This window comes from Pogona vitticeps, chromosome 2 (genome assembly GCF_051106095.1).
Source record: "Pogona vitticeps strain Pit_001003342236 chromosome 2, PviZW2.1, whole genome shotgun sequence".
NCBI classification, from domain to species: Eukaryota; Metazoa; Chordata; class Lepidosauria; order Squamata; family Agamidae; genus Pogona; species Pogona vitticeps.
The window spans coordinates 249,217,363-249,245,287 of NC_135784.1; the positions used below are offsets into that span (position 1 = coordinate 249,217,363).

The 27,925-nt window shown below is 40.6% G+C and overlaps 1 protein-coding gene and 1 long non-coding RNA gene across 2 annotated transcripts in view; one reads left to right on the forward strand and one right to left on the reverse strand.

The window, feature by feature from the left end:
- Positions 1-22,469, forward strand: part of FBN2 (fibrillin 2) — a 226,226-nt gene extending 203,757 nt beyond the window's left edge. Inside the window, exons 57-65 of the mRNA XM_072992394.2 lie at positions 1,594-1,800; positions 3,720-3,845; positions 5,915-6,037; positions 7,531-7,647; positions 8,739-8,867; positions 11,612-11,731; positions 12,828-13,059; positions 17,846-18,011; positions 20,515-22,469. Coding sequence (XP_072848495.2) covers positions 1,594-1,800; positions 3,720-3,845; positions 5,915-6,037; positions 7,531-7,647; positions 8,739-8,867; positions 11,612-11,731; positions 12,828-13,059; positions 17,846-18,011; positions 20,515-20,880 — 1,586 coding nt within the window. The 3' untranslated portion in view covers positions 20,881-22,469. The remainder of the gene's footprint in view (positions 1-1,593; positions 1,801-3,719; positions 3,846-5,914; positions 6,038-7,530; positions 7,648-8,738; positions 8,868-11,611; positions 11,732-12,827; positions 13,060-17,845; positions 18,012-20,514) is intronic.
- The window catches only part of LOC140704901 (uncharacterized), a 35,514-nt gene extending 8,815 nt beyond the window's left edge, over positions 1-26,699 (reverse strand). The window contains exons 1-2 of the long non-coding RNA XR_012084386.2: positions 26,583-26,699; positions 5,911-6,029 (exon numbers count right to left, since the gene is read on the reverse strand). This is a non-coding gene — a long non-coding RNA (uncharacterized LOC140704901). The remainder of the gene's footprint in view (positions 1-5,910; positions 6,030-26,582) is intronic.
- Positions 26,700-27,925: the final 1,226 nt, after the last annotated feature.

Here is a 27,925-nt window from a genome sequence, read left to right on the forward strand (position 1 = left end):
CACATTGCCCCTCCCAGCAAGCTGGGTACTCAATTCACGGACCTCAGAAGGATGGAAGGCTGAGTGGCCTCGAGCTGAAAATCTGAGATTGAACTCAGGTCATGGGCAGAGTTTTGACTGCAATACAGTAGTTTAACCACTGCACCACAAGGCATAGGGATAAGAAAATAAACCCAGTCTTTTTTTATTACTAGAAAGAAATATTAGAATTTTAGTTTTAGCAAGATTTAATAAAATTATGGCCAGGATGCTGTTGAATAGTTACGCTCATAATACTGTGTTTCCCCAAAAATAAGGCAGGGTCTTATATTAATTTTTGCTCCAAAAAAACACATTGGGGCTTATTTTCATGGGATTTTTAATATATTTTTTTCATGTACAACAATCTACATTTATTCAAATACAGTCATGTCATCATCTTCTGCTTGCTGCACAATGCTGCATAATGATGGAGGGTAGGGTTTCACTTAACTGGGGCTTATTTTTTGGGTAGGGCTTATATTATGAGCATCCTGGAAAATCATACAGGGCTTATTTTCAGGTTAGGTCTTAGTTTCGGGGAAACAGGGTAGTCTAGTGGTGTAAACTGCAGAGGCAAATTGCTGCTAGGTAACAAGTTGCCAGTGGCATTCCTCATTGCACAATAGTTGTGCGCTGGTACACAGCAAGGGATACAAGTGGCAACTCATTAACTAATAGTAATTCAATGCTATTGCTCTTACACCAGAATAACTAATCCATAGAATTCTGGCTAATTACATAACATAGTTACATGTGAGTAGTATGCCAGTTAAGTAAGATTTGTAGTAGTATTTAAAGTATACTTTTAAAAAAAGCCACCCATTTTTTTAAATTTAGAAGATATTCTTTATCAACAAAATTACTAATTCTGATAAAGCTGGGAGATTTTCAAGGCATACTCCATCATTAGTGGTTATCTGAAAGGCCCTCCACAGGGCCTTTGAGTAAAAGTATTCTTGCCGAAAGCACATATTGAATATTTCTTCTTCAGTATGGCCTCTGTGAAAGTATACAAAAGGGTTAAATCAGCGCCTGCGCTGGACCTCTCGGAATCTTCTGGAGCTTTGAATAGAAAAGTAACAAGTTAGATTTCTTGCTGAAAGCACATACTGAATATTTCTTTCTTTTTAAAACTCCTAGAACATTTTATCTAGAAATATACCAACCATGGCAACCTGCAGTCACTGGAACTGCTGAATAGGTCAGTGGTTTAGGTATTCAGCTGTTGAGCCAGAAGTTGGGAGTTTGATTCCCCACTGTGCCTCCCTGACAGAGGCCAGGCTCAGTGATCCTTAGGGTCCCTACCAGTTTTGCAATTCTAAGATGATGATGATGAATCATTCAGAATTATATCACATTTAACAGTTTGTTTTGAAAAAATTACTGTACTGTATATGCATTACTTACTGCTCATTGTACCCCTCAAATTCTATTTAACCCCACATTTATGTAAATGAAGCCTATTGCACAAAACCATAGGCCTCTTCGTGAGCCATGGCTGAATAACAGCTATTAAATATTTAAAGAGACTCCGTCTTATGCTAATTATGCTTCTCTTTATTCATGTTGCAGATAATCGACAAGGCTTCTGCTTTGCTGAAGTCCTGCAGACAATGTGCCAGATGGCCTCCAGTAGTCGTAACCTTGTTACCAAATCAGAGTGTTGTTGTGATGGAGGGAGAGGGTGGGGCAACCAATGTGAGATTTGCCCACTTCCAGGAACAACTCAGTACAAAAAGCTTTGCCCACATGGTCCAGGGTATACCACCGATGGAAGAGGTATTGCTTCAGTAGAGAACTGAGATCTTTGCATAGAATTTTTTTAAGGAATGTTATTTGCCTTTTCTTCATTATTTGTTGAGTAATACTTTATTCTGAGTATTTCTCTTGCAGACCTCATAAAGGAATTTCAGGTTGCAAAGAGCCCTCTATGCTTTAAAGTCTTTTAACTCTAAAGAAAAACATATTTAAAAAATATTTGTGTTCACTAAAATTTAATTAAATTGTAGATCAGCTGTGTTAAAAATTAAATATTTGCACCAATTGAGGGGTCTTCATATATGATTATCAATCTCAGTGGGCACTGATTTAGTCTGTAGTACTGAGTAATGGCCAGAAAATTAATGAGATAAAAATTGTTGACATCAGCCTCAGAGGCAGAATATTTATTTATTTATTTGTCTGTCTGTCTGTCTGTCTGTCTGTCTATTTATAACGCTTATATACCACTCAACTTAGTGAGATCAATACTTGGGAATGTTTACATGACATACACAAAATTATATAGAACCAAACAAAATTATTTATTTATTTATTTATTTATTTATTTATTGTATTTATACCCTGCCTATCTAGTCATTTCGACCATTCTAGGCGGCTTACAATATAAAGCATAAAAAGTTCAAGAAAAATTTATAACAATAAATTAATTAAATGATTCTGCAAGATGGGAAAAATACAAGATAAATCAAATAAAGAGAGAGAAAAAGGAAAGAGGTCAGGAATTAACTGGAAGGAAGGCCTGCCTATACATCCATGTTTTTAGTTGGTTTTTAAAAGTACCTGGCGAGGGTGCAGTGCGAATCTCCGGAGGCAGGTTATTCCAGAGGCGAGGAGCCACCATCGAGAAGGCCCGGTTTCTAGTTCTTTCCTTTCGGGCCTCCCTCAGCGTCAGGCTCCTCAGCCTCACCTCCTGGCTCGCGCGGGTGACACGGGTAGAACTAGTTGGGAGTAAGCGTTCCGCCAAGTATCAAGGTCCTAAACCATTTAGGGCTTTATATGTAAGCATTAACACTTTGAAGTCAATGCGGAAACGGATGGGCAGCCAGTGCAGCATGGCCAGAGTAGGAGAGATATGTTGGTATTTTCTCACTCCAGCAAGGAGTTTGGCCGCCGCATTCTGCACCACCTGAAGTTTCCGCATCAGCTTCAAAGGAAGCCCCACGTAGAGCGTGTTACAGTAGTCTAATCTAGAAATTACGAGCGCATGTACTAAGGTAGTGAGCGCCCCTGTGTCTAGGTAAGGTCGCAGCCGGGCAATCCGCCAAAGGTGGAAAAAGGTGGTGTGGACTACCAACGCCACCTGCGTTTCCATGGTGAGCATCAGGTCCAGGTGTACCCCCAGGCTGCGGACCCCACTCTTCGTGGCCAGGGCCACCACCACCCCAAACATGAGGGAGTTTCCCAGGCCACCATCCACAGGGCCACCCACCCTCAGAACTTCCGTCTTGTCTGGGTTCAGCCTCAGCCCGTTCTCTTGCATCCATTGCTGTATGGCCCCCAGGCCACGCTGGAGGGACAGGACGGTATCACCTGCAGTTGGTGAAAAGGAGATGTAGAGTTGGGTGTCATCAGCATATTGATGACACGATACTCCACATCCCCTGATGACCCCACCCAGCGGCCTCATATAGATGTTAAACAGCATTGGGGAAATAGTCGACCCCTGTGGAACCCCACATTTGAGACTCCACGGGGCCGAAATACTTAGATTATAAAGGTTGGTAAAAGAAGGCTAGGAAAGACACTTTTTAAAACACTGGAGAACTACTGTTAGTAGTGACTGTTACTGGGTTATAGTAACAGTTTAAGATAGCTTTGCATGTGCCCACATTCTGAGGAGACTTAAGCATGGGATTGCACTGTTTCCATGCCTGGATAGGAAAATTAATTTTCAAAATGCTTCCTATTATCCACAGATATTGATGAATGCAAGGTCATGCCAAGTCTCTGTACCCATGGTCAGTGCATCAACACCATGGGCTCCTTCAGGTGCTTTTGCAAAGTTGGTTATACCACTGACATAAGTGGTACTTCTTGTGTGGGTAAGTTTTATGACACTTTCCCCTTTCCCTCTTTTCAGTTGACTTGAAACCTGTCCTGCCTGTACGCTTTCCTAGTTTTCTGTTCTGTTGTGGAATTCAAAGCTCATGTTCCAAAGCATTACAGACCACTTCCTGCATGAGGTCTTACTTGAAAAGAACAAGGCTTTCCTCTATTTCCATCTGTCCTATTTTTTCCTGGAAGTATCAGAGACATGTTGATACCTCCTTTCACTACTCAGAAGCCCCAATTTACAGGGATTTCCTTTCCTTTCCTCCTGAGAGAACCAGGGATGGTGAGAGATCTTTGGCAGAAGTATTAGTAATTACCTGATGGGGAATACACACACACCAGGGTGGGGATGACAGGGAAGGTAAACTGTAGGCTCCATGAATTCAACTCCTATTGCTATTCAAGATGGTCTTTATTATGGTAGGGGAACAAGGTTGGTTGAGTTCCTGGTTCTTCCTGTCCTAACATCCTCAGGGGAGCTAAGCTAACTCCACTAGCCCTTTGCTGCCTTCAGTTCCCAGCTAGGCCCGGGTTCTATTCACTCGAAACCCCATTTTCCCCAATCAAGGGTTGAGGTCTAGTTCTCAACACTGAATGCAGGTCTTTAGACCCAACAGTTTGTCCTACCTCCAAAGGACCTGCCATAGGCACTCGTTGTGGCACTTACTCTGGGTTAGTGGCTTGGGACTTCACTGGGTTTTTGTGTCATTATGGTGGGGGCCTAGATTGGACTGCGACCAGCACACTCCTCCTGTGTGCTTTACCTGTGAGAAAGCAGAGCCCTTTGCCCATCCATGGGGTCCTGCAGCAGTTGGTCCTTACTGAAGGCGCAGAAGATGGGAGGGGGTTTCTCTGAGGCAGCCCAGTCCTCTGAGTCTGTTGAGGGGGATGAGACCCCCTCCTCTTCCTCCATTAAATGGGTTGGTCCTGCCAACCCATCCCCAAATCTGCCCATCCCTCCAGATACATACAGCTCTTCTGCCTCTGCCTCCCCCCCCCCTTGGGTCCCACTCTCACCTTCTGTGCCCTCAGGCCACCCACCAGGGTTTCTCAACAGTCTGTTCTCACTTTCTTCTTAATCTCAACACAGGGGGAAATTGCCTTCTCTTCTCTTAGGGTGCAGAATTAATCCTTCTGACTCATCCCAACCTTAAGATATTCAACAAAAGGTTTGAGCAGAATTCTGCTTGTGTACAATTGGATACATGTAGACCATGCGTGTAGGTTGGGGGTGCAGAATACCACTTCTCTTTCCTGTTGTCAGTAAACATGGTTGTATGTTTGATTAGGCTCTTGACTTTCAATCAAGAGAAGATTCTTACATTAAGGTTGAGTCTGGCCTTTACAGTTATGGGGATTTTCCTATAGCTGAAGCATGTCTGCTGTTACTCCTTTAATGAAGTCTGGCTTGTACAAATTATGCTGCATAAAACAAAAACATCACCCAGGACAATTTTTCAGAAATTAAACATGCCTTACATCTGTCCTCAAGCACCCATAACTCCTGTGTAATCCCTTTCATCATCAGGAACCCTCCTACAGAATGGGAGAAGGAAGTCTTTAATTACCAAAAATTGCCACCATTGAAAAGTAATACTGTGGGTGCCCAGGACTGAATTAGGAAATGTTTAATTTCTGAAAAATTGTCCTAGCTGATAATATCATCGGCCTTATGTAGAGTTAGTTATGCAAGTAGGATTTCAGCCAGTGTATGCTATCCACTCTTTCCTGGATCACCTGCCAATCCTTGGCAAGTTGCAGCATTGGTTATTTAAAAGCTGAAGATACTTCAATCTGCAACTTGACCTATCAAACCAAAATATTTAGGTCATCTTCTCATAAGTGACATTTTACAATCTTTTTTACGGTAGATGCTAAAAAAAATTAATTGAAGCAGAATAATGACTGCCTTATCACAATAATTAACATCTCAGCTGATCTTGCTAAGGTTTCCAATATGAAGAATATTTTGTTTCTTCAAGTTGTTGTATCTTTAGATTATTTTCAACTATTCTTTCAAGAAACTGAATCACTAAAAGATCATTATTATCCTACCTAGATCTTGATGAATGCTCCCAGTCTCCCAAACCATGCAACTTCATCTGCAAGAACATGGAAGGAAGCTACCAGTGTTCCTGTCCACGTGGCTACATCCTCCAAGATGATGGAAAGACCTGTAGAGGTAAGGGATTGAATAGCAAGGTTTTTCTTTTTCTTTCTTTGTCTGCTTTTCTTTCCTTCTTATATAATACATGCAGGTTTTGATGAAAACAATGTTCGTCAAAACATGCAGGTTTAGATGGGGAAAAAAACTCTCAGTATGATGATGGACTGGGAGCACTTCTTTAAAAATTGGCAAACTTAAGCAAGCTTCTAAGAAACATAAATCATATATAGTTCGGCCAAATAGATTCAACTGTACCTTGTAAGACATTTACATGCTTCTATTACAGCCAGGGAGGAAGGTGTTTGAGATTCTGGGAAATGATAGCATAGTCAGTGCTGACTAAAATGAGAATAATAATAATCTTGGAACTGCAGAGCTTGAAGGGACTCTATGGATCATTGAGGCCAGTTCTTGCCAAGGAGGCACAGTGGGGAATCAGACTCCCAACTTCTGGCTCCACAGGTACCTAACCTGTTGAGCTAAGTGGGGTCTTCTTGGTATCCTGGACTTCTTCAATATATTAACTGTGCTTCAATTGTTGTTATGTGCCATCAAGGTGCCTCCCACCCATAGTGACCCTTTTAATGAGCAACCTGCAAAATGTCCTGTCCTCAACAGCCCTGCTAAGCTATTGCAGACTCAAGCTTGTGTTTCCTTTAGGGAGTCAGCCCACCTTGTACATATTTGGTCTTCCTCTTTTCCTGCTGTCTTCCACCTTTTCCAGCATTATTGTCTTGTCCAGAGAATCCTGTCTTCCCATGATGTCCTAGAAATAGGACAGCTCCAGCTTCAACATTTTTGCATCAAGAAAAAGTTGATTTGTTCTCTCACCCACTTGTTTGTCTTTCTGGCAGTCCAAGTTATCTGTGAAGCTCTCCTCTAGCACCACATTTCAAACGAATCATGTTTTTTCCTGTCAGATTTCTTTACTGACCGTCTTTTACACTCATATATGGTGACTAGAAATACAAGAGTGTGAATGGTCCTGGTCTCCAGTGAATATCTTTACACTTCATTATAACTTTCTAATTCCTTCACTCCTACCCTTCCTAGTCTGTCTTCTTCTGATTTCTAGGCTGCATTTGGATTGGTGATTGAATCAAGGTATACCAAACTCAAACAATTTCAATTTCTTCATTATCAATGCTAATGTTGTAGTTTAATACAAAATATAAAATAAATACTTAAGAGTGTCAGCCAGTGTGCTGTAGTAGAAGAGTGACAGTTAAGTCTCAGGAAACCTGGGTTTGAATCTCTGCTCAGCCATGGAAACTCACTGAGAGGGGTGAAACTGGTAAAACCAGTCTTTAAATATCTCACCTACCTTGAAAAACCCTAATATGGTTGATACAAGTCGGTTCCATCTTGGTGACACACATAACATGTAAGAGAGCACTTTGAGTACTCTTGAAATTAGAGGAAATGTAATAGCTATAGAAGTGTTGTTAGTAAGTAATTATGTTTCTGTCACAGAAAAGAAATAAATATTGTGATCTTTTCATTTTTAGATCTTGATGAATGTCAGACTAAGCAGCATAACTGCCAGTTCCTTTGCGTCAATACTCTGGGGGGATTTACGTGTAAATGTCCACCAGGTTTTACACAACATCATACAGCTTGTATTGGTAAGAGCAAGTGAAACAATTGATTTTCTTACATTTAAACAAAAAGATATGCAAGAAAATGTTTAAAGAAGTGCCATCTGATCTTTTTACTGTTAATCATGTGCTGTGAACGTAACAGCGTTCCTTGTCTAGTCGCACCAGCCACGTGACCACGGAAACTATCTACGGACAATCGTTGGCTCTATGGCTTGAAAACGGGGGTGAGCACCGTGCCCTAGAGTCGGACACAACTAGACTAAATGTCAAGGGGAACCTTTACCTTTTATGTGCTGTCTATTTGGATGTGTAGCACAACTGTAGCACTTCTCAGAAGATCCAGGGAAAATGTGGATAAATAAAAGCACCAGAAGGAATCAAAGCATCTACTCTAAGCCTGTTCTTAGTGAACATTTTTACGCAATTGCTGAATATTACATTGTAAATGCAACCACATGGAGATAAAGAAGTAAAGCATGACTAAAATCTGATTTAAAATTCTGGTTAATCAAAACCAGATTGAAGAGTTATTTTTCCACTGTGGTATCAAATGTCTATACTCTCCTTGACTTCTAGCATATATCTCTTGCCAACTGAAATAACTTTCATGTGGGGAAAATGCGACGAAACATTTTCAATAGAGAAGCCACCTTTCCCCCTATCTGGTGCTAACACTGTAGATGAAAACAGCTCCCACAAATGTATTCTGATCAAAAGCCTGAGTGCTGCCATACTCCAGATTCAAAAGAAAAAGTGTGCTGCTTATATACTGTTCCATAGCACTTAAAGCACTCTGTGGGCAGTTTAGAAGTTAAATATGCAGGTTACACATGCTCCTCCAGCAAGATGGGTACTCATTTTACCAACCTCGGAAGGATAAAAGGGCGAGACAACCTTGAGCCGGCCACTTGGGGTTGTGAGCGCAGTTTTGGCTGCAGGACAAAGTTTAACCACTCTGCCACAAGGCTCCTTGTTCAAGAAGACATCCAGCACATACATTTTATATACAGCTGCAGGCAACATTTCAGAGTTTAACCTATTTACCGTATCTAGCTATATTTTCATCTGGTATTTTTGAATCTATTTTATTTAAGAAGTGAAATTCCTTATTTTAGATAACAATGAATGTGGATCACAGCCTTTGCTTTGTGGATCAAAAGGGATCTGTCAGAATACTCCTGGAAGTTTTACCTGTGAATGTCAACGAGGCTTTTCTCTAGATTCCACTGGACTAAACTGTGAAGGTAAATTATGAGCATTGTATATTATTTGCAAGAGGGGATATTGCAGAAGTTGTTAGATCACAGCCTCACAGGAATATTTACATCATATTGTATGTTAAACTTATAGCATAAATTCACATAAGCATTTTATTCTGTAACATAAACATGGTACTATTCATTGCAACAACATTTTAAAATCTTAATAGCATAGCCTCATAATGCTAAGAGCTGCATTATTTATTCTGCTGTACTGATTCTAAACAGGTGTCAGAATATCAAAGGAAATAAATAAAATATAAAACACAAAACATTTACCTTGTTAAAAAGAAGGGGGACTGTATCTTTTTCTAACACTGTAATCCATCCTCTGTTTTTGTCTCTTGCACAAATTGTTTCCCACTGAAAGGCACGCCCTGATTTGCAATGCAGTATAACCATTTTAAAATGAAACAGAAAGTAAAATGGGAAATGATCTTGCCCAAACAGCTTGAATGAACAGGTTAATATATTGGATTCTCAACTATATAAATGTGTTTTCCATTCTGGCCACGCAATAAAAATTGAGCAATATGATTGGACAATTGGTTATGCAGTTCCTATTTCAACCAGTTGTGCAGTGTGCCCTTAAAAGAGCTTTGTGAATAGTACTTCTGCCTTGGCACAATGAACATTACTACTTGCATACCATCCAGTTATACAAGTCTAGTTATTCAACAGCGCTGCAGCCAACTGCTTTACACTAAGAGGCTGACTACCTGGGCTGTTCAAATGGCGGTCTTGAGCACTGCAGGAACAGGCTAGTGAGATCTTAAAGATGGCGATCAAATGATGTCTTTGCTAGAGTTCACCAGCCTGCCCCCAGAGCATTCTTGCTGACACCTTTCTGGCCCATGTCAAGTGGCTTCTGTGCTTCTGATGTGGGCAGGATTGCTCTGGTGTGGATTGCTTCCAGCTCATATCAACAATGGAATTGATCCAAAGCAAGCCTTTCTCTTTCAATTTTCCGGTATTGTGAAGTACAAGCTACTTTGGCAAATTCATAAATTGCCCTGCTTAGCAAAGGCCAGGGGAAGTGGGGAAAATGTTGATTGCATGTAGACTATTGCTAATACTGTACATCAGCTAAACAAACAAGCAATTATTTGCCTCACTTCAGAAAGAAACTGCCGACGGTTGATTGCTTTTTAAGAAAAGCCAAAGAAAAAATTTCTTTTTAAAAAATTATACCTAATGTGATACATCAGAAATAGTCTATATTCCACCTCCCTGGCCCATTGCCAATCAGGGAAGTGATTAATTTACCATTATCCTGAACAGGCTTGCTTATTAAGCCACTTAACAATATTGGCAGGAGCCATTTCCTTTTGAATGGTTTGACTTGATTAGATTGTTCTAATCAAGCCTGACTGTTCCCCAGTGGCCCACGCTAGCTCACTCCCTGCTGCTAGAGTAGCTGTACTGTAAGCTGCTAATACAGTGGTGCCTCGCATAGCGATCGCTCCGCTTAGCGATGAAATCGCTTTGCGACGCATTTTTTGCGATCGCTTTGCAATGTTCCCTATGGGGGAATTTCGCTTTGCGATGATTGGTTCCCTGCTTCGGGAACTGAGCATTGCAAAGCGATGATTTTAAAACAGCTGACTGGCGGTTTCAGAATGGCCGCCGGGTAAACAAAATGGCCACCCGCTGTTTTCTGGGATGGATTCCTCGCTCTACAGCCACCGAAAATGGCCACGCTATGGAGGATCTTCTCTGAACTGTGGGCTTTAAGCCCATAGGAATGCATTAATCAGGTTTTAATGTGTTTCTATGGGCCTTTTTTATTTTGCATTGCGACGTTTTCATTCTGCAGCGATTTTTGCGGAACGAATTAACGTCGCAATGCGAGGCAGCACTGTACATCTTCTGTGGGCAGCTAGTAGCTAACTAAGACCTTGTACATATATATATCTACAACAGCCAATTTTGTCTAGATTGTTTTGAGATTTGTAATCCAAAGAAGTAACATTTCACATCTCTGTGGTGGACCTTGAACTCCCACAATCAATCCTTCATCCTTGGTTGTGCTTAGAAGGGCTGATAAGATTTGCAGTCCAGCAATATCCATAGGGCCACAATTGCTCGCTTCTATATTAACAAAAGGGGCTTATTTCATGGAAACTAAACTTCAGATACTGTTTTGAATTCTCAAGGCCTTTAAATAGCAGAGACGTGGAATACAGTGCAGGCAGTACTAGTCATACCATTTTAAGAAAGGTACAGACAGGAACAGTTTATGAAAACAATAGAAGTCATAAAGCCTTTAAACAGAAGAGGGGATTATAAAAGCACCAAGCATATTTAACAGAAGGAAAAACGTATGCAAATGTCCATGACTATGTCATAAAGATTAATATTATTTACAAAGACAGCTGAATGGGAAACAAATGGTTCTTGTGACATAAAGCAATTTTTATCAGTACACAATTCTTAGTTTAACCAGAAGACAATGGAAGAGTACTCTCTTTGGAAGTGGGAGATTGTGTTTGTTGGGTAAATAAGCCACCTACTCAGGAACAATCAAAGGAGAGCTAGAAAAGAAGTTGCTTTTAATTACATGTTCCCTTGAAGAAGTTCTTGTTAAGACCAGCAGTGCTATGAAATAAATTGAATTGAACTTATTCCTAGGTAACTGTTCATTGGACTATAGCCTAACAAAACAGCAACTTTAGTTACCAATTGAGCTTATAATCTCTTATCCTTTATCATATTGTCTTTGTTTATAGATGTGGATGAGTGTGAAGGAAACCATAGGTGTCAACATGGCTGCCAAAATATTCTTGGTGGTTACAGATGTGGCTGCCCACAAGGATACATTCAACATTATCAATGGAATCAGTGTGTAGGTAAGAAAATGTTTGTGAAAGCAGTCCATTCTAGAATTTAAACAATGGAACACTGAGAACAAAATTGCAAGTCAGGATTTGGGAGCTCAGGAGTGTTTGAAATGCTGTCAGATCCAAATGTTTTTATTTGGTATTTCGGCTTTATCACTAATGTGACCAAATCTACAATTATTTTGTTTAACTTGTATTTGCTTCTTGCAATATGCCTAAAATAAGGGTTAGAGATGGAGGTATTCGTAGATGAATACAAATATCCCACCGCAGGTGAAAATAACGAGGGTCCAGCCCCATGGAACTGGACCATGCACTCACAGTTCAGCCACTGCTGCGGGTGCAGTGGCACCTTCCTATCGCACCGGATTAGCCACTCCTGGATGGAGGTGAGATGACAAGCCTCTCTGCCAGGTCACAGAGTGGCTAATCCATTGCAGAACACAGCGCGCTAGGAAGGTGCTACTGCGCCTGCGGCAGTGGCTGAACAGTGAGTGAACGGTCCAGCTCTATGGGGCCGGACCCTTGTCATTTCCACCTGTGGGGGATATTTGTACTTGTCTACAAATATGAATGCCCCCATCTCTCATAAGGGACCAATAGCTCTGCTGGGAGAGGGCTTGACCCCCTCACCCTAGTGTGTGTGAAATTTACCTCATCATAAAGCTGGCTGAATCGTTAGGTTTCTGGCTGCAGAGGCAGTGATTGGGAGTTCAATTACTGTGCATCCCATAAGAATCAGCCTTAGTGGACTTGGATAAGCTGCACAGTCTTGGGGTGCTCCCAGAAAAAGGGAATAGTTGACCCCTTCTAAGTACTCTCTACCTGGAAAACCCTGAAAAGGATTGCCATAGATTAGAATCGACTTGATGGCATGTTGCAATAATTATGAAATTTGTTGCGTAATGACATTCATATTTCTTTAAAAACAGCAAATGCATTATTTAATTCAAGTCAGATACATGTATATATATATGAATTATACACATGCATGTCTATGAGGAGTTACTTTGGAAATCCAGATCATTCAAAAATAGGAAGTGCTTTGGCAAATACTCTCCTACTAAAGTCCATTTCAATAAAGAAAATGTGATTTGTCCAACAGACGAAAATGAATGCTCGACTCCTAGTATTTGTGGCTCTGCTTCATGCTACAACACCCTTGGAAGCTACAAATGTGCATGTCCCTCTGGATTTTCTTACGATCAGTTCTCCAGTGCATGCCATGATGTAAATGAGTGCTCATCAACTAAGAACCCCTGCAATTATGGCTGCTCAAACACAGAAGGTGGCTATCTTTGTGGTTGCCCTCCTGGATATTACAGAGTTGGACAAGGGTGAGTACCTGACTATGATTCCTACGACATCTTCTATGAAGCTGAGTCACTAGTATTGGAGTCCAGTGCCAGCCCAAATCATTAATGCAGGAATGATTTATTGCAGGATAGTGTGCAATATTCTATTTTATTCTTTCTCATGTAGTTGGGAATCCTTTACACAATAGATGAAAAGAAATCTAGGACTCTTTGATGTGATAATCTATAGGGATGACTTTGTGCTGCTGATCACCTAATGCCTCTGTGCCTCCATATTGAATCCTTCTCTTCCCTTTTTTATCTTTTCTTTCTTGATTTTTGGAGCATCCTCCATACCTTCTTTGTATTATTTTTGTTACTACTGCCAGGCAGCTTGCCTTTGCCAGTGTATCTCCTTGGAATTATTTTTGGAACCCCCTCCCTCGATTTAATTTGGGATTTTCCCTTTGGTGTAGGTTGGCTGGCTGGCTGGTTGGTTGCTTGCTTGCTTGCTTGCTTTGGTTGGGTTGGGTTGGGTTGGTTTTTTTCAGGGGTGGTTTGTGGTTTCCTTTCTTGGATTTTCTGTGCTCCCTGGGTCTAGTCTCCTGCTGGACTCAAGAAAGAGAAGAGAAAGCTTCAAGTGGTAGCATGGAGAGAAATTTTCCATATTCAAGTAATTTTGGTTGGGGATGGGTTTTGTTTGCTTGGTCTTTATCTGCTTGCTTGCCTGCTTGCTTGCTTGCATGCTTGCATGCTGCTCATGGTTTTTGGGAGTGTGGCTGTCAAAGGATTTAAGGAATGTCTTTAATGCTCCACCTAGTCTTCTGTAGGGCCAACCAGAAATATTCCAAGAGATACATTCTGATGAATTCCCTTTATTGTTGTTGTTGTTGTTGTTGTTGTTGTTGTTGTTGTTAAAGTATTTATTTAAGGACAGGGTAGGGAATACAAAAAGTAGGGGGGAAGAGGGGGAAAAGGTTAGGGGGATAAGAGAACACAAAGTATACAATCATCCAATTAATTCATATTACAATAACAGATCAACTTTTTGCTTTTTCACAGTTTGATTACCTTCCTGCTTTCATCTTATCATTTAATTTTAGTTTACAGTGGTGCGACGTTAATTCGTTCCGCAAAAATCACTGCAGAACGAAAACGTCACCATGCGATATTAAAAAGCCCATAGAAACGCATTAAAATGCGATTAATGCATTCCTATGGGCTTAAAACTCCTGTTCTGCGAAGATCCTCCATAGCGCGACCATTTCTGGTGCCTCTTAAGTGAGGAATCCATCCCAGAAAACAGCAGGTGGCCATTTTGTTTACCCGGCGGCCATTTTGAAACCGCCGATCAGCTGTTTTAAAATCATCGCTTTGCAATGCTCGGTTCCCGAAACAGGGAACCGATCATCGCAAAGCGAAATTCCCCCATAGGGAACATCGCAAAGCGATCACTTTTGCAATTGCAAAAAATGCCTCGCAAAGCGATTTCGTCGTAAAATGAAGCGATCGCTATGCGAGGCACCACTGTAATTCTATGTTACTCCAACACTATCTGGTAACTACAGCCATTTACACAATACATCCCATCGTTCAGTTTCCTTTTGAATTGAACAGTCTTTCAGCCCATCTGACAGAATATCCATTTTTGTCACTTCCCATATTTTCACAAGAAGATTCTCTTGTTTCAGTGTTTCTTTCTTGAGTTTTTTAACATAATGCTTTTTAATTTTGGAAGCTGCATAAGTCACTGGATAATTCTCTATCCCATCTATGTTACCTGGTGTCATGCCCAATAAAGACGGTTCTAAAGTTTGTGCAGCTTCATTTAAGTTTTGTTTGGCATCTAATGTCCCCTCTTTCGTCACTTTCATCAGATCTTCTATTTTGCTAAGACCTTCATGTACTTGCTGAAACCCTGTTATTATTATCTTTTGCATAGTAATCTGCCATTCCTTTTCTATTTCTTGTACCACTGTTCCAAAACTTTGGGATTGAACAGACCAAGTCTCCATTTGTTGTCTTAAATTTTTGGAGGCCATCTCAGGCTTACCAATGAATGGGGTTTGTATAAATAATACTATGCCCTTAACCACAATGATCGCCCCTTATATATCCTTCAACAATTTCCACAATTTTATCAACAATCCAAACCCCTAGTCATAAACCTCCCCTTAGATCTCCCTCCAATCTTTATCCAAATATCATAATATAAAAATCAACTTTTAACCCAGCAAATTCAAAATCAAATAGAACCGTGGCACAATTATTTCTTCTTCTCCAGAGCTTAGCAAGCTTCTGATATCAGTCTCACACGCAGTCCGGCAAACAAAACAACAATCACAGAGTTTCAAACTGTTCAATAGTTGTCCTTGAAGCTCGTCTTATGATCTTTCCATTAACCCCTTGATGCTCCTCAGTCCAGTCGACCACGTCAGCTCCTTCTTTCTTCTTCTGAAAACAACCAGATTCTGTTATTAACAATTCTCAGAGTCCAGGAAAAGGCAAAGAGAAATATGTCCCAGCCAAACGGCATTCACAAAACTCATGTCCGATGGCATTAGAACCATCTGGGATTCTTTTCCAGGAGCATAAGATTTATTTTTCCATCTCACTCTCTCGGCTTTGAAATCAGCCTACTATATTAAGAGTTCACTTGGGGAGGAAAGTTAGTTTTGCTTTTGAGGCAGACTGATAAGATAGGCTCGCTGCTGCTTTTTTTCTTTCAGCCAAATATTTTAATTCTTATTTTCAGCTTAATGGGGCTGTTTCATAAATCAAAGGCTTCAGCTTACTTAGTTGTTATATATTTTAAGCTTATATTGGTTGTTCTCTCCCCGATAAAGGGTTACTCACAGCTCCGTGCCAAATATGGCACCCGCTCCGATCCGTGCTGGGTGATTTCTTCAGAGGGAAGAAGTCCGGGTTTGCATCCCTTTCTTCTCCTTCTGCTGCTCACCATCTGCTTCAGAAAGACTTCTCCTAGACTCTCCTTCGATCCCCATTTCAAAAAGGGGATCATGGACTGGACGGTTCCAGTTTTTCCAGAGAGAGCTCTTCTCTGGAGCTATTGGCAGCACCGCAACAAAGCCCCGCCTCCTGATGAATTCCCTAAAGCTCTGTGTTGCAGAGAGAGGCTGGTATGCTCTTAAAGACAGCAATCCGACAACATCTTCGCTAGACTGCACCAACCCACCCACAGAGCATTCCTACCCACACCTAGCTTTAGTGTAGCTGTACGCTTGGTCAACTGAAGAATCCAAACATACTTCAAGGGTCGTTATGATCCAATGTGGTGCAAGTAGACATTGCCCAGCAGAGTGTTCTAAGATGGAGGATCTGACACATTTTCTAACAGATTGGTCTCTGTATGTTGATTTGAGGGATCAGAATCTTAAACACTTAGCGACTGGGATTAGGAACAGTTCTCTTAAGTATGGTTTTAATTTTCATAACTGGCATAGAACATTATATATCCTAGAGGATCGCCAAACCCATTAAATGGTCTGTGGAAAGATGGAATTTGTTGCCTGCTGCACAAATCTCTCTATACAGTGGTGCTTCGCTTAGCGATCAGTCCGTTGAGCGATGAAATCGCTTAGTGATGGGTTTTGGCCATCGCCAGAGCGATCACTTAGCGATGGCCCCTATGGGGAAAAATCGCTTTGCAATGATCGCAGGGAAGTGATCATCGCAAAGCTCCCATTTTCGGCCAGCTGATCAGCGGTTCCAAAATGGCCGCTGGAAAAACAAAATGGCCGCCCGCTGATTTGCCTCCCTTTACAGGCACCGAAAATGGCCGCCCCATGGAGGATCTTTGCATAAGGTCAGTTTTTAAGCCCATAGGAATGCATTAAACATGTTTTAATGCGTTTCTATGGGCTTTTTTATTCCGTTTAGCGATGAAATTGCTTAGCAACGTTTTTCCTGGAACGGATTAACGTCGCTAAGCGAGGCACCACTGTATTAACCTTACTATCTGGTCTTTGCCTGAAAATGATTATTTTATTTATTACTTTTGTGCTTTGCCGATTGTTCACGCTTATTTATGTTAGACATTAACTATCAGCTTCTAAGAGTGATTTTAATTTCTGTTTGTGCATAAAGTCTGACGGATTATTGAGCAATAATAAAATAAGTAATTTTGCTGTTCTTTTCCCTGAGGATGCGAAGGTGTGTGCTTTCCCTGTTTCACAGATTTTTAAAGATTATTTGGCTAATTTACTTTCCATTTATAGTATTGCAAGTGTTTATTTTGGTGGAGGGGATGAGATTGTTTTGTTTGCTTTTGGGTGTGGGTGTGGGTGTAAGTGGGCCGGGATGTCACTGGACTGTATGAATATGAAAAAACAAGCTAGTGCCTGCATAGATCTGATTATTTTTCTCATGTACTTCTGCCTGCATTTGAAGGAAAATGATACTCTGTTGCCTTGCCTCTCTCTACTTTTTTGGAATATGTTTTTAGAGGGTTTTTAAAAGGCTTTTGGATTCCTAGGAGATACAAATGGTTAATCATGAAACAAATGGCCACAAAGAGACCTTCCCTTTTACGTAAAACAAAAGGATTGATACACAAAAAACAAAAGGCATATACAGTATCTGAAAAAAACTGAAATATAAAAAAATTCTTTATGTGCATCCTCATTGTACATTTAGGGCAAATTCGAATACACATTTTATAGAGCACACAGTCCAGCTGTGCAGTTTGTTATCACATGATAAAGTAATGCCAAAACCTGGCTATTGGTCTTATCTGTCATCACTCTAGCACTCTTACGAGGTGAAAATGTTACAATTAGGGTTATGTTTTGTCATATTTATTTAACAGACACTGTGTCTCAGGTATGGGATTTAATAAAGGCCAGTATCTGCAACTTGATGGCGATGAAGAGAATGCTTTGTCCCCTGAAGCATGTTATGAGTGTAAAATTAATGGATATTCAAAAAAGGACAGTAGGAAGAAAAGAAGCCTCAATCAGACTGAACCTGCTAAGGTAAGCAAATACCGTACAATCTCTTTATGTTCTATCCCTATCCAGTTGTCTATCTGAAACTTTTGTTGTTGTTTAGTCGTTATGTCGCGTCCCCGACTCTTCGTGACCCAATAGACCAGAGCACACCAGGACCTCCTGTCTTCCACGGCTTCCCGGAGTTTGGTTAAATTCATGTTGGTCGCTTTGATGACAGTGTCCAACCATCTCGTCCTCTGTCATCTCCTTCTCCTCTTGCCTTCACACTTTCCCAGTGTCAGGGTCTTTTCCAGGGAGTCTTCTCTTCTCATGAGATGGCCAAAGCATTGGAGCCTCAGCTTCAGGATCTCTCCTTCCAGTGAGCACTAAGAGTTGATTTCCTTCAGAACTGATAGGTTTGTTCTCCTTGCAGTCCAGGGGACTCTCCAGAGTCTCCTCCAGCACCACAATTCAGAAGCATCAGTTCTTCGGCGGTCAGCCTTCTTTATGGTCCAGCAGTCGCTTACTATGCGGACCTTTGTTGGCAAGGTGATGTCTCTGCTTTTTAAGATGCTGTCTAGGTTTGTCATTACTTTCCTCCGAAGAAGCAAGCATCTTTTAATTTTGGGGCTGCTGTCACTATCTGCAGTGATCATGGAGCCCAAGAAAGTAAAATCTGTCATTGCCTCCATATCTTCCCCTTCTATTTCCCAGGAGGTGATGGGATCAGTGGCCATGATCTTCGTTTTTTTTTTTTTGATGTTCAGCTTCAGACCATTTTTGGCGCTCCCCTCTTTCATCCTCATTAAGAGGTTCTTTAATTCCTCTGCACTTTCTGCCATCAGAGTGGTATCATCTGCATATCAGATGTTGTTGATATTCCGGCAATCTTAATCCCAGTTTGGGATTCATCCAGTCCTGCCTTTCGCATGATGCATATAAGTTAAATAAGCAGGGAGACAATATATAGCCTTGTCGTACGCCTTTCCCAATTTTGATCCAATCAGTTGTTCCATATCCAGTTCTAACTGTTGCTTCCTGTCCCACATATAGATTTCTCAAGAGATAGATAAGGTGGTCAGGCACTCCCATTTCTTTAAGAGCTTGCCATAGTTTTTTGTGGTCCACACAGTCAAATGCTTTTGCGTAGTCAATGAAGGAGAAGTAGATGTTTTTCTGGAACTCTCTGGCTTTCTCTATAATCCAGCACATGTTAGCAATTTGGTCTCCAGTTCCTCTGCCCCTTCGAAATTCAACTTGTACTTCTGGGAGTTCTCGGTTCATATCCTGCTAAAGCCTTCCTTGTAGGATTTTGAGCATCTATCTGAAACTACAGAGAGCTAAATGGCTGGTGGGGGCACAGAGACACACATAAGACCCACTCTTAATATCTCTGCATACTTGGAAGTACCGTAGATCTTTGTGCATTAAGTGCAAAATTTTATAGAGCTTGTTTGGCTGAATGTGCTTGCAGAACTCCCATCATTGGTAATCCTGCTTTATCATGGCTAACAGTCACAGGAGCCCTGTTACCATGTTTAGCCAGTCATTGGACTTTGAAAAACTTTGTCAGACTGGGCTTCATGAATAATTTGTTGAAGTAAGGAGGTAGTCCTTATCTGTGTTCTTGTTCATTTTGCTTTACCAGCGTAGTTGATTTGACTACTGTTTATTTATTTTATTTATATTTTATTTATTTTATTTATATCCCGCCTATCTGGTCGGTTAATACAATTTGCATTGTATTATCTATGGACCACTAGAAATGACAGTTGAATGTTTCATAAAATTACATGTATTGTTCATGGGCTAAACGATGCTGATCATCATTTTTTAAGTCCTGAAAACCTCACATTTCTTTTTAAAGAGCATTCTCCATATTACGTGGGACGTGGTGGCGCTGCGAGTTAGACCGCAGAAGCCTCTGTGCTGTAAGGTCTGTAGATCTTCAGCTGTAAGATCGAATCCACGTGACGGAGTGAGCACCCGTCGCTTGTCCCAGCTCCCGCCAACCTAGCAGTTCGAAAGCATGCAAATGTGAGTGGATAAATAGGGACCACCTCGGTGGGAAGGTAACAGCGTTCCGTGTCTAAGTCGCACTGGCCATGTGACCACAGAAGATTGTCTTCGGACAAACGCTGGCTCTACGACTTGGAGATGGGGATGACCACCGCCCCCTAGAGTCGAACACGACTGGACAAAAATTATCAAGGGGAACTTTTACCTTATCTCCATATTACAACAGTAACTTGAGCCCACAGGGAAGCATTCATATTTGTGGCTGTGAATGCATACCTAGTTGTAAATGGGTTAAATCAAGATTTCTGAGAGAGTGGTGGAAACCAATTTTCTTCTTGCCACCTTTTGAAATGAAGTTTCCAGGTATAGGCTAAATGCGACCTTTTTTGATACAGTAGGAAGTAGGTACAGAGAGCGAGAACAGTGAGATTAATTAAAAGCTAATGGTTGTAAAGAATGGTATAAACAAGGATTTGTGAGGTTTTCTTACATCATTTTTTGGCCTTAACTTTCATTTTTGGTTTAACAGGTCAGTTTGGAAAGTTTGGACATTGATCTCCCATTGAAGATGAGATTCAACATGTCTGGGCTTGGCAATAAGGAACACATCTTAGACCTCATCCCTGCAATAGAGCCCCTTACAAACCACATCCGCTATATCATCTCCTTTGGCAATCGCAACAGTGTCTTCCGGATACACCAGAAAAATGGACTCAGTTATCTTCAGGTTGCCAAGAAAAGGGCAATGGCTGGCGTTTACACACTGGAAATTGTTAGCATTCCTCTCTATAAAAAGAATGAGCTAAAGAAACTGGAAAAAAGTAACGAGGACAACTACCTCCTAGGAGAGCTTGGTGAAACTCTTAAAATGAGGCTTTGGATAGAACTGTATTAAAATTCCACTACTTAGTCCCACGTCATGAATGACTCATTTTCATTCATGTACTTACATACCTGATCATTTTTTTCCTCTTCAAAAACTATAAAAGAGTCAATGACCTTTCCAAAAGACCAAAACTACAAAGGATAGAGACCTCAGTATCCTTCCATCATATTCAAGACTGCAGAATGGCCTTTGACTTTGCCATGGCCAAAACTCTGACAACAATGCCAATCTTGGTTACTGTATTGTCTGTATAACTTCAATGTATATGTTAAAAAAGGTGCTCAAGAGGTCAGCATATGGCACTAAATGGCACAAAATGTGAGGTATTTTTCTCCTGTTAGCAGTCTAGCATGTTGGGTATTTTGCTATAGTTCCTAAATTTTAAAGAGATTTTATTTATTTTTAATGCAGTAATATATGGAGAAATTAACAATCTATGTTAACAAAAAAGGGAAACACTTGTTTTTCTTTGAGATTTTATGAATTTGAACTATTACAGTTAAGAGGTTACTTCTTTTTTAAAAAACAGAAAGAAAGCTCCATAGATTCCCTTTCAAAAAAAAAAATTCCTCCCACTATTGTGCTAGTCGTCCATATAGCATAAAACAGTTTCTTTTTTAAATAACATAACCTGTCACATTGCTGAACGAGCACTGTAGTGAATTGCCAGAAGTCCATAAAATTATTTCTCAAGCAGGGTGTTTAAGTCATGTCTTACCATCACTGACCATGACCTAAATTTCAGGAACTGGATACCTTAGTATTAAAGCTCACCTCACAGCCATAAGGACTAGATTCCATAATAGAGGTGATTAATAATGGAAGATGATGCACAACCACTGTAGCAAAATACCTGGACTGCTTGTGGTACCAGTAGCATTGCAGGCCAAACCGTACTGTATTTCTTTCAGAGAACCTCAATATATCACACAACACCTCATTCTCCACAAACTAAAGGTGCTCTACATACTTGCATTACTGTAGGCAGCTGAATACAAACCTTATATTCTTATAAGGGAACACCCAGTCTCATTCTGTTTGGTGCTGGCTTGGATTCATGTTGAAATTACTAAGACTGAGCTATTTCAGGACTGCCATGTGTGCACACTATTCATCCCTGCACAAAGAAAAATGCATATTGGAAAACAATTAAGAATTTTCATTAATGCTGTAGTTATACACAATATGCCTCATTTTATCAAAGCCTATTTTGTAAGAATTACTTTTGTACAATGAGTTGGCATTTAGTTTATTTTAGTATTTTTAAAAATGTTGTGCCAGTATGATTTAATAAGTGTATATTGCCATGGTGCTATTATTGACAGCTGGTAGCTGTAGCAAGTTAATGTCATAGAACCTCACAAGTGAAACCGACTCAAAGCACCTCCCAGTTCTGGGTTTCTTTCCCAGATATTAACCGGTGCTCACCAAAGAGTAGCAACAAGTTACACTCACTGTTGGATTTATATTTTGTATTTTCTTTATGAAAAGAAAAAAATGTACATTGCAATTTTGTTTTGAGAAAAAGCGGTATTGTTTTGTAGGTCTTTGTACTAATACAGCACCACTTTTCCTGCAATAAAACTTATTTTCTGGTAGCTGTTCTGCTTTGTTCAGGCGCTGGGAAAAATGCCTACTATTGGAAGAGAAAGAATGAAGGTAGTGAGAGTTCTTTCTTTATCCTTGAAATATTTCCTGAGCTAAATGAGATTATATAGCGTGAGAGGAGATATGACAGCACTTTTCAAATACTTGAAAGTTATACTTAAAGAGGAGGGGGCAGGATCTGTTCTTGATCATCCCAGAGTGCAGGACATGTAACAATGGGCTTAACAATGGTCTCAAACTACAGAAAGCCAGATTTAGGCTGAATATCAAGAAAACCTTCATAACTGTTAGAGTACAATGACAATGAAAACCAATTACAGTGGTGCCTCGCTTAGCGATCGCTCCATTGAGCGACGAAATAACTTAGCGATGGAGTTTAAATGATCGCAAAAGCAATTGCTTAGCGATGGTCCCTATGGGAAAAATTCGCTTTGCGATGATCACGGGGAAGCGATCATCGCAAAGCCCCTATTTTTGGCCAGCTGAGCAGCGGTTTCAAAATGGCTGCTGGGTAAACAAAATGGCCACCTGCTGTGTGTCCTCGCTTTAGAGGCACCGAAAATGGCCACCTCTATGGAGGATTTTCGCTTAAGGTTAGTTTTGAAGCCCATAGGAACGCATTAATGGCGTTTTAATGTGTTTCTATGGGCTTTTTAATTCCGTTTAGCAATGAAATCGCTTAGTAACGTTTTTTCCTGCATGGATTAACGTTGCTAAGTGAGGCACCACTGTACCTCGGGAGTTAGTGAGCGCTCCAATGCTGGAGGCGTTCAACAGAAAATTGGACAAATATCTGTTAGATCTTCTTTGACTTGGAATCCTATATCGAGCAGGGGATTGAACCCAAAGACCTTATAGGCCCCTTCCAACTCATTGATTCTGTTGACCTAAATCCATCTGCTCATCTCAGGTGGAGCTGGCCACTAAATCAATGGAATTTACATAAATGTTGACTGAACATTCAATACTGACATTTTATTGTATTCCTACACCAGTATAATGCAACTGGCATATGTCTCGGTGGCACATTGATGCAAGTGGCTCTCCTAAGCATTCGCTGTTGTGTGCTACATTGTATTACTTGATAAGTAACAATAAATGCCTACTTCTTAACTTGTGTCAATTTGCCACTGACATGTATGTCAATTGTGTTACATTGATGGGTGTAATTAGTAGGTTTGAGCTATTAATTGATTCATTGGGCCTACTCTGTCTGGGACAACCAATTATGTTTAAGCCATGAGCTTCTCTTTGATCTAACTCAAAAATTTATATTTATTAGTTCAAAATACTGCATTGTAAAAACTATAATTCTTCCTGTGGTACCATGCACCACTGCACTGAAACTTGGGTTCCCTGCCTAGACAGCAGGAGGCAGGCCATCCAAGATAGAAGCCTGTCCTTGAGAACACCAAAGTAGGTGTGTACATTTTTTGTGCTTTTGGACTGCAAATCTCAGAATTCTCCAGTAATTCCTTAGACAGAATTTCAAGAGTTTCAGCCCACAGACACCCACCCGTGGACATCTACATTTCTCTCATCTAAAATAGGGCCTGTCTCCAAGAATGCATGGCCTTGCTTCCTGTTAATGTAAAGGAAGCTGTTGCAGTGTTTCCTGGGAGTCATAGTCTTGCTGCCAATTAGGCTCTATAGAGGATGTGTCTTGAAGAACTAGAGTTCCTAGGAAGCACTTGTGGCAACTTCTGTTTTTGTTTGTTTTTTCCTTTAACAAAAGGAAGCACAGACCAAAAAAGGGCATGCATCCTTGGAGATAGACCCTGCTCTAGCTTAGCAAAATGTAGGTGTCTGTAGATGTTTGTGGGCTGAAACTCCTAGAATGCTAGCTGGGAAATATTTGAACAATTCTAGGAGTTGAAACATACACAAGCACACCCCTAGAAATCAGAGCCTCTGTTCGTCTAATTATTTCAGCTGTGGTAAATCAGGAAGTGAAAGCCCTTAATTATTTCACAAAATTGATCCTAGACTTTTCCTCCTCATGAAATTGCCTCCAAGCACATGCAGACAGCATATCCAATCCAAAAGCAATCCTTGGGACATTGTCCACTAGTTCGCTTTAAACATTACTTGCACTTCTCCTTAAGCTCTTATATTTTGTTGCCACTATTTTTTTCCAACATTAGTTGCAAAAACTATCATGTTGCATTTTTGCTGGTCAGTATTATGGAAATCAACCCTGAGTGCTCACTGGAAGGACAGATCCTGAAGCTGAGGCTCCAATACTTTGGCCATCTCACAAGAAGAGAAGACTTCTTGGAAAAGACCTTGATGTTGGGAAAGTGTGAAGGCAAGAGGTGAAGAGGACGACAGAGGGTGAGATGGCTGGACAGTGTCATTGAAGCTACCAACATGAATTTGACCCAACTCCGGGAGGCAGTGGAAGTCAGGAGGGCCTGGCGTGCTCTGGTCCATGGGGTCACGAAGAATCGGACATGACTTAACAACTAAACAACATCATTATGGAGTCAGTTGATAATTTAGTAAGACTCTTCAGTGCCAGATATCTTTTTACTTGTTTTTTATTTTAAAACTTCTTTAAGGTTTTTACTGGTGTTATTTAAAACAATGCTAAGGGAGGATTTTAATCTGGAGTATAGTGACAGGTGTATTTGTGTTTGTTAGTTAAAACACAGTCGTGCCTACACACACTGAAATAACTGTTTGGATTGTTCCCTCATGTGGCTTTTAACAGTCCATTCCCTCGTGTAAGTAACACATCCCTCTCCTTTCCTTCCATTTCCCATTTTCTTGCTTTGTCACAGCACTGTACAGTGGTGCCCTGATTTACGAACTTAATCTGTAATGGAATGGTGTTCGTAAGTCAAAACGTTCGTAAGTCAAAGCAGCATTTCCCATAGGAATGCACTGAAACCTGATTAATCGGTTCCAGCTGTTTTTTGTTCTTATGTCAAGGCACAATTTGTAAGTCAAAGCATTCTTTCCCATAGGAACTAATGCAAAACTGGTTAATCCATCATCTACCACTAGGGGGAGAATATTTTTTTCAACCTAAAATGACAGATTAAAAGATGGGCAGGAAAGGAGGGAGACACACACAGAGAGAAGACAGAGTTTGGAGTCTAAAACATATGCTAAACCAACACATTTTACACCAACACATTTTAAACCAAGCCAGCACAGACCCTTGCAAAAACTTTTCTGATTTGCAACGGAAGCATGCAGGAACCATTGCAAAAACAAACGGAGCAGATCAGAAATACAAAGAGAACAAAGCAAAAAGCATGCAAGACACATCGAAAATGGGGGGGGGGACCCAAAAAGCAACTAAACCCTCCAAGACCCATTGGAAATGGGGAGGGGGAACCAAAAACCAAATTCCCCAAGACCTATCAGAAACGGGGAAAAACACTCCAAAAAGGAACCAACCCCCCCCCTCATTGGAAATGGGGGGAACCAAAAAAAAACTTCCCCCAAGACCCATCACAGCAAAGAAACATTACCCTCCCAGCCGAAAATCACATTGCAAAAATACCCACAACAGTTTTTTAAAAATATAAAGCATCACCTTACCTTAGCAGGCAGCCTCCTCTGATCACACAGTCTCTAACTGCCAGGGCGAAAGAGCTACAAAAGAAGTAGCCTCATTGCCACCTACAGTTAGCTATTTAAATTTCCCGCCTTTTTCCCCTGCGTTTTTTCTGTTCTAAGTCAAAGCTCTGTTTGCAAGTCAAAGCAAAATTTTGTCAACCGAGCTGTTCATAACTCAAAATGTTTGTAGGTCAGGGCGTTCGTAAGTCAAGGCACCACTGTATGTAATCGTACTTGTTCACATTTCATCCGCATTTTAATATAAACTCTCACAAAATTACTCAAGCAGGTAGAATGGAATCAAGCCTTAATCCTGCCCTTCTCCCCATGCTTTGACTTCAACATCCATGGGAAAAACTTAAGATAAGTGTGAGTTAAGGGGTGTCATGAGTTTACTTGAAGAATACCTGGAATCGGAGGAATTAATTGGTGGGACTGGAGGCCCCTCTGTTATCACAGCTGCAATTAGTGCTGAATCACTGCCAGATCCCCCCCCCCCGCCCAGAGTTAGAAGAAAACTGGCAGAAACTTACAATACAGAGATCTGAAGCTCACATGCATGCTTCTCATAGAAACATCAGATCAACCAGTCCAGCGATTTAGCAGAATGGAGTTTTCCAGCAACTAGATGATCGTCGTTCCTATAACTTGTACACAGAGGTCTGGAAACAACAAGTCAATTCCCTGGCTTGTGTCCAGGCTTTCGTTTATCTTGAACTCCCTGAACCTTGCTCTCCTGGCCCTTGGCTCTTGGACTCTGACTTCGGACTACAGTTTGTGTTTTGGTTTTGATGATTCAGCATCTGTTTTGATCTCCGGGATGTCTAACCTTGGACTGACTTATCGGACTTTTGCCTGCTGAATCCCCTGCAAACGTGACAAGGGAGCATCTAATTTGCATTTAACACAGCCTATCCTGCTGCCTCTTCTTCTGTCCTGGGTGTGTGTTTTGCAAGAAGGATTTTTTAAAAGGAACTAAATAGTGAAAAATCTTTGTTCCTTTGAGAAATGTGAATGTCAGTATTTAAAAGATATTGACTATTCCTGCATCCATAGTGGGAGGAGCAGTCAGTGTTCTTATATTCACATTTTCCCTCAGTGCAATGATTTTCCTTGTAAGTGAGCTGCGTAGAGTGCATAACATTTCAGTAACTGTAAGTATAAGTTATTGTGGGGCAATAGACCTGTCTGTATAGGGGGGCTAAGCTATTTCACAAAGGTATCAACAGAAGCTTTCCAAGAAAGGAATGCTGCTCCCAGACAACAAATCTACAGCCCATCCAAAACACTTTTTTCATAGACAATGTCTGTAAACTTTGCATGATCAACATACTGCTTCATGAGGATGTCTATACACATAGATTTCCCAGCTGCTGATATTGTTGCTCAGCAGCAATCTGTAGCTACGCCTTTGTTTCAGATTCATAGTCAAAATTCTCTGTGTGTCAAAGTGATAGAACAATAAACAAGTGAGAACACACCGTTCAAAAAATTGTATTAAGTTTTGTCTTTATGTTTTAATAAGAGCTTTATAAAAGAAAAAAGTTCTACTGCCAAAAATAAGTTTTAAAATTCTGCCCTCTAGTGTTCATCTTTCTCTGGAGTACATCTTCAAAAAATTTCCAAGTCCTCCAAGTTTTATATCTAAACCTAAAGAAAAATCCTGGATAACAGAAACTTGCCTTGTTTGCACCTTTTAAATACTTCAGTAAAGGTATTCCCCAAGCCAGATTTTTTTTTACATAGAAGTGTCTCCTAAACAACAACAAACTTATCCTTTGTAACTAAGTTCTTGTCCATGCATTTGGCAGTTTAAAAGAGATACATCTAAGGTAAGGTAGATACTTCTAATTGGCCCTGTTATTATAACGTTAAA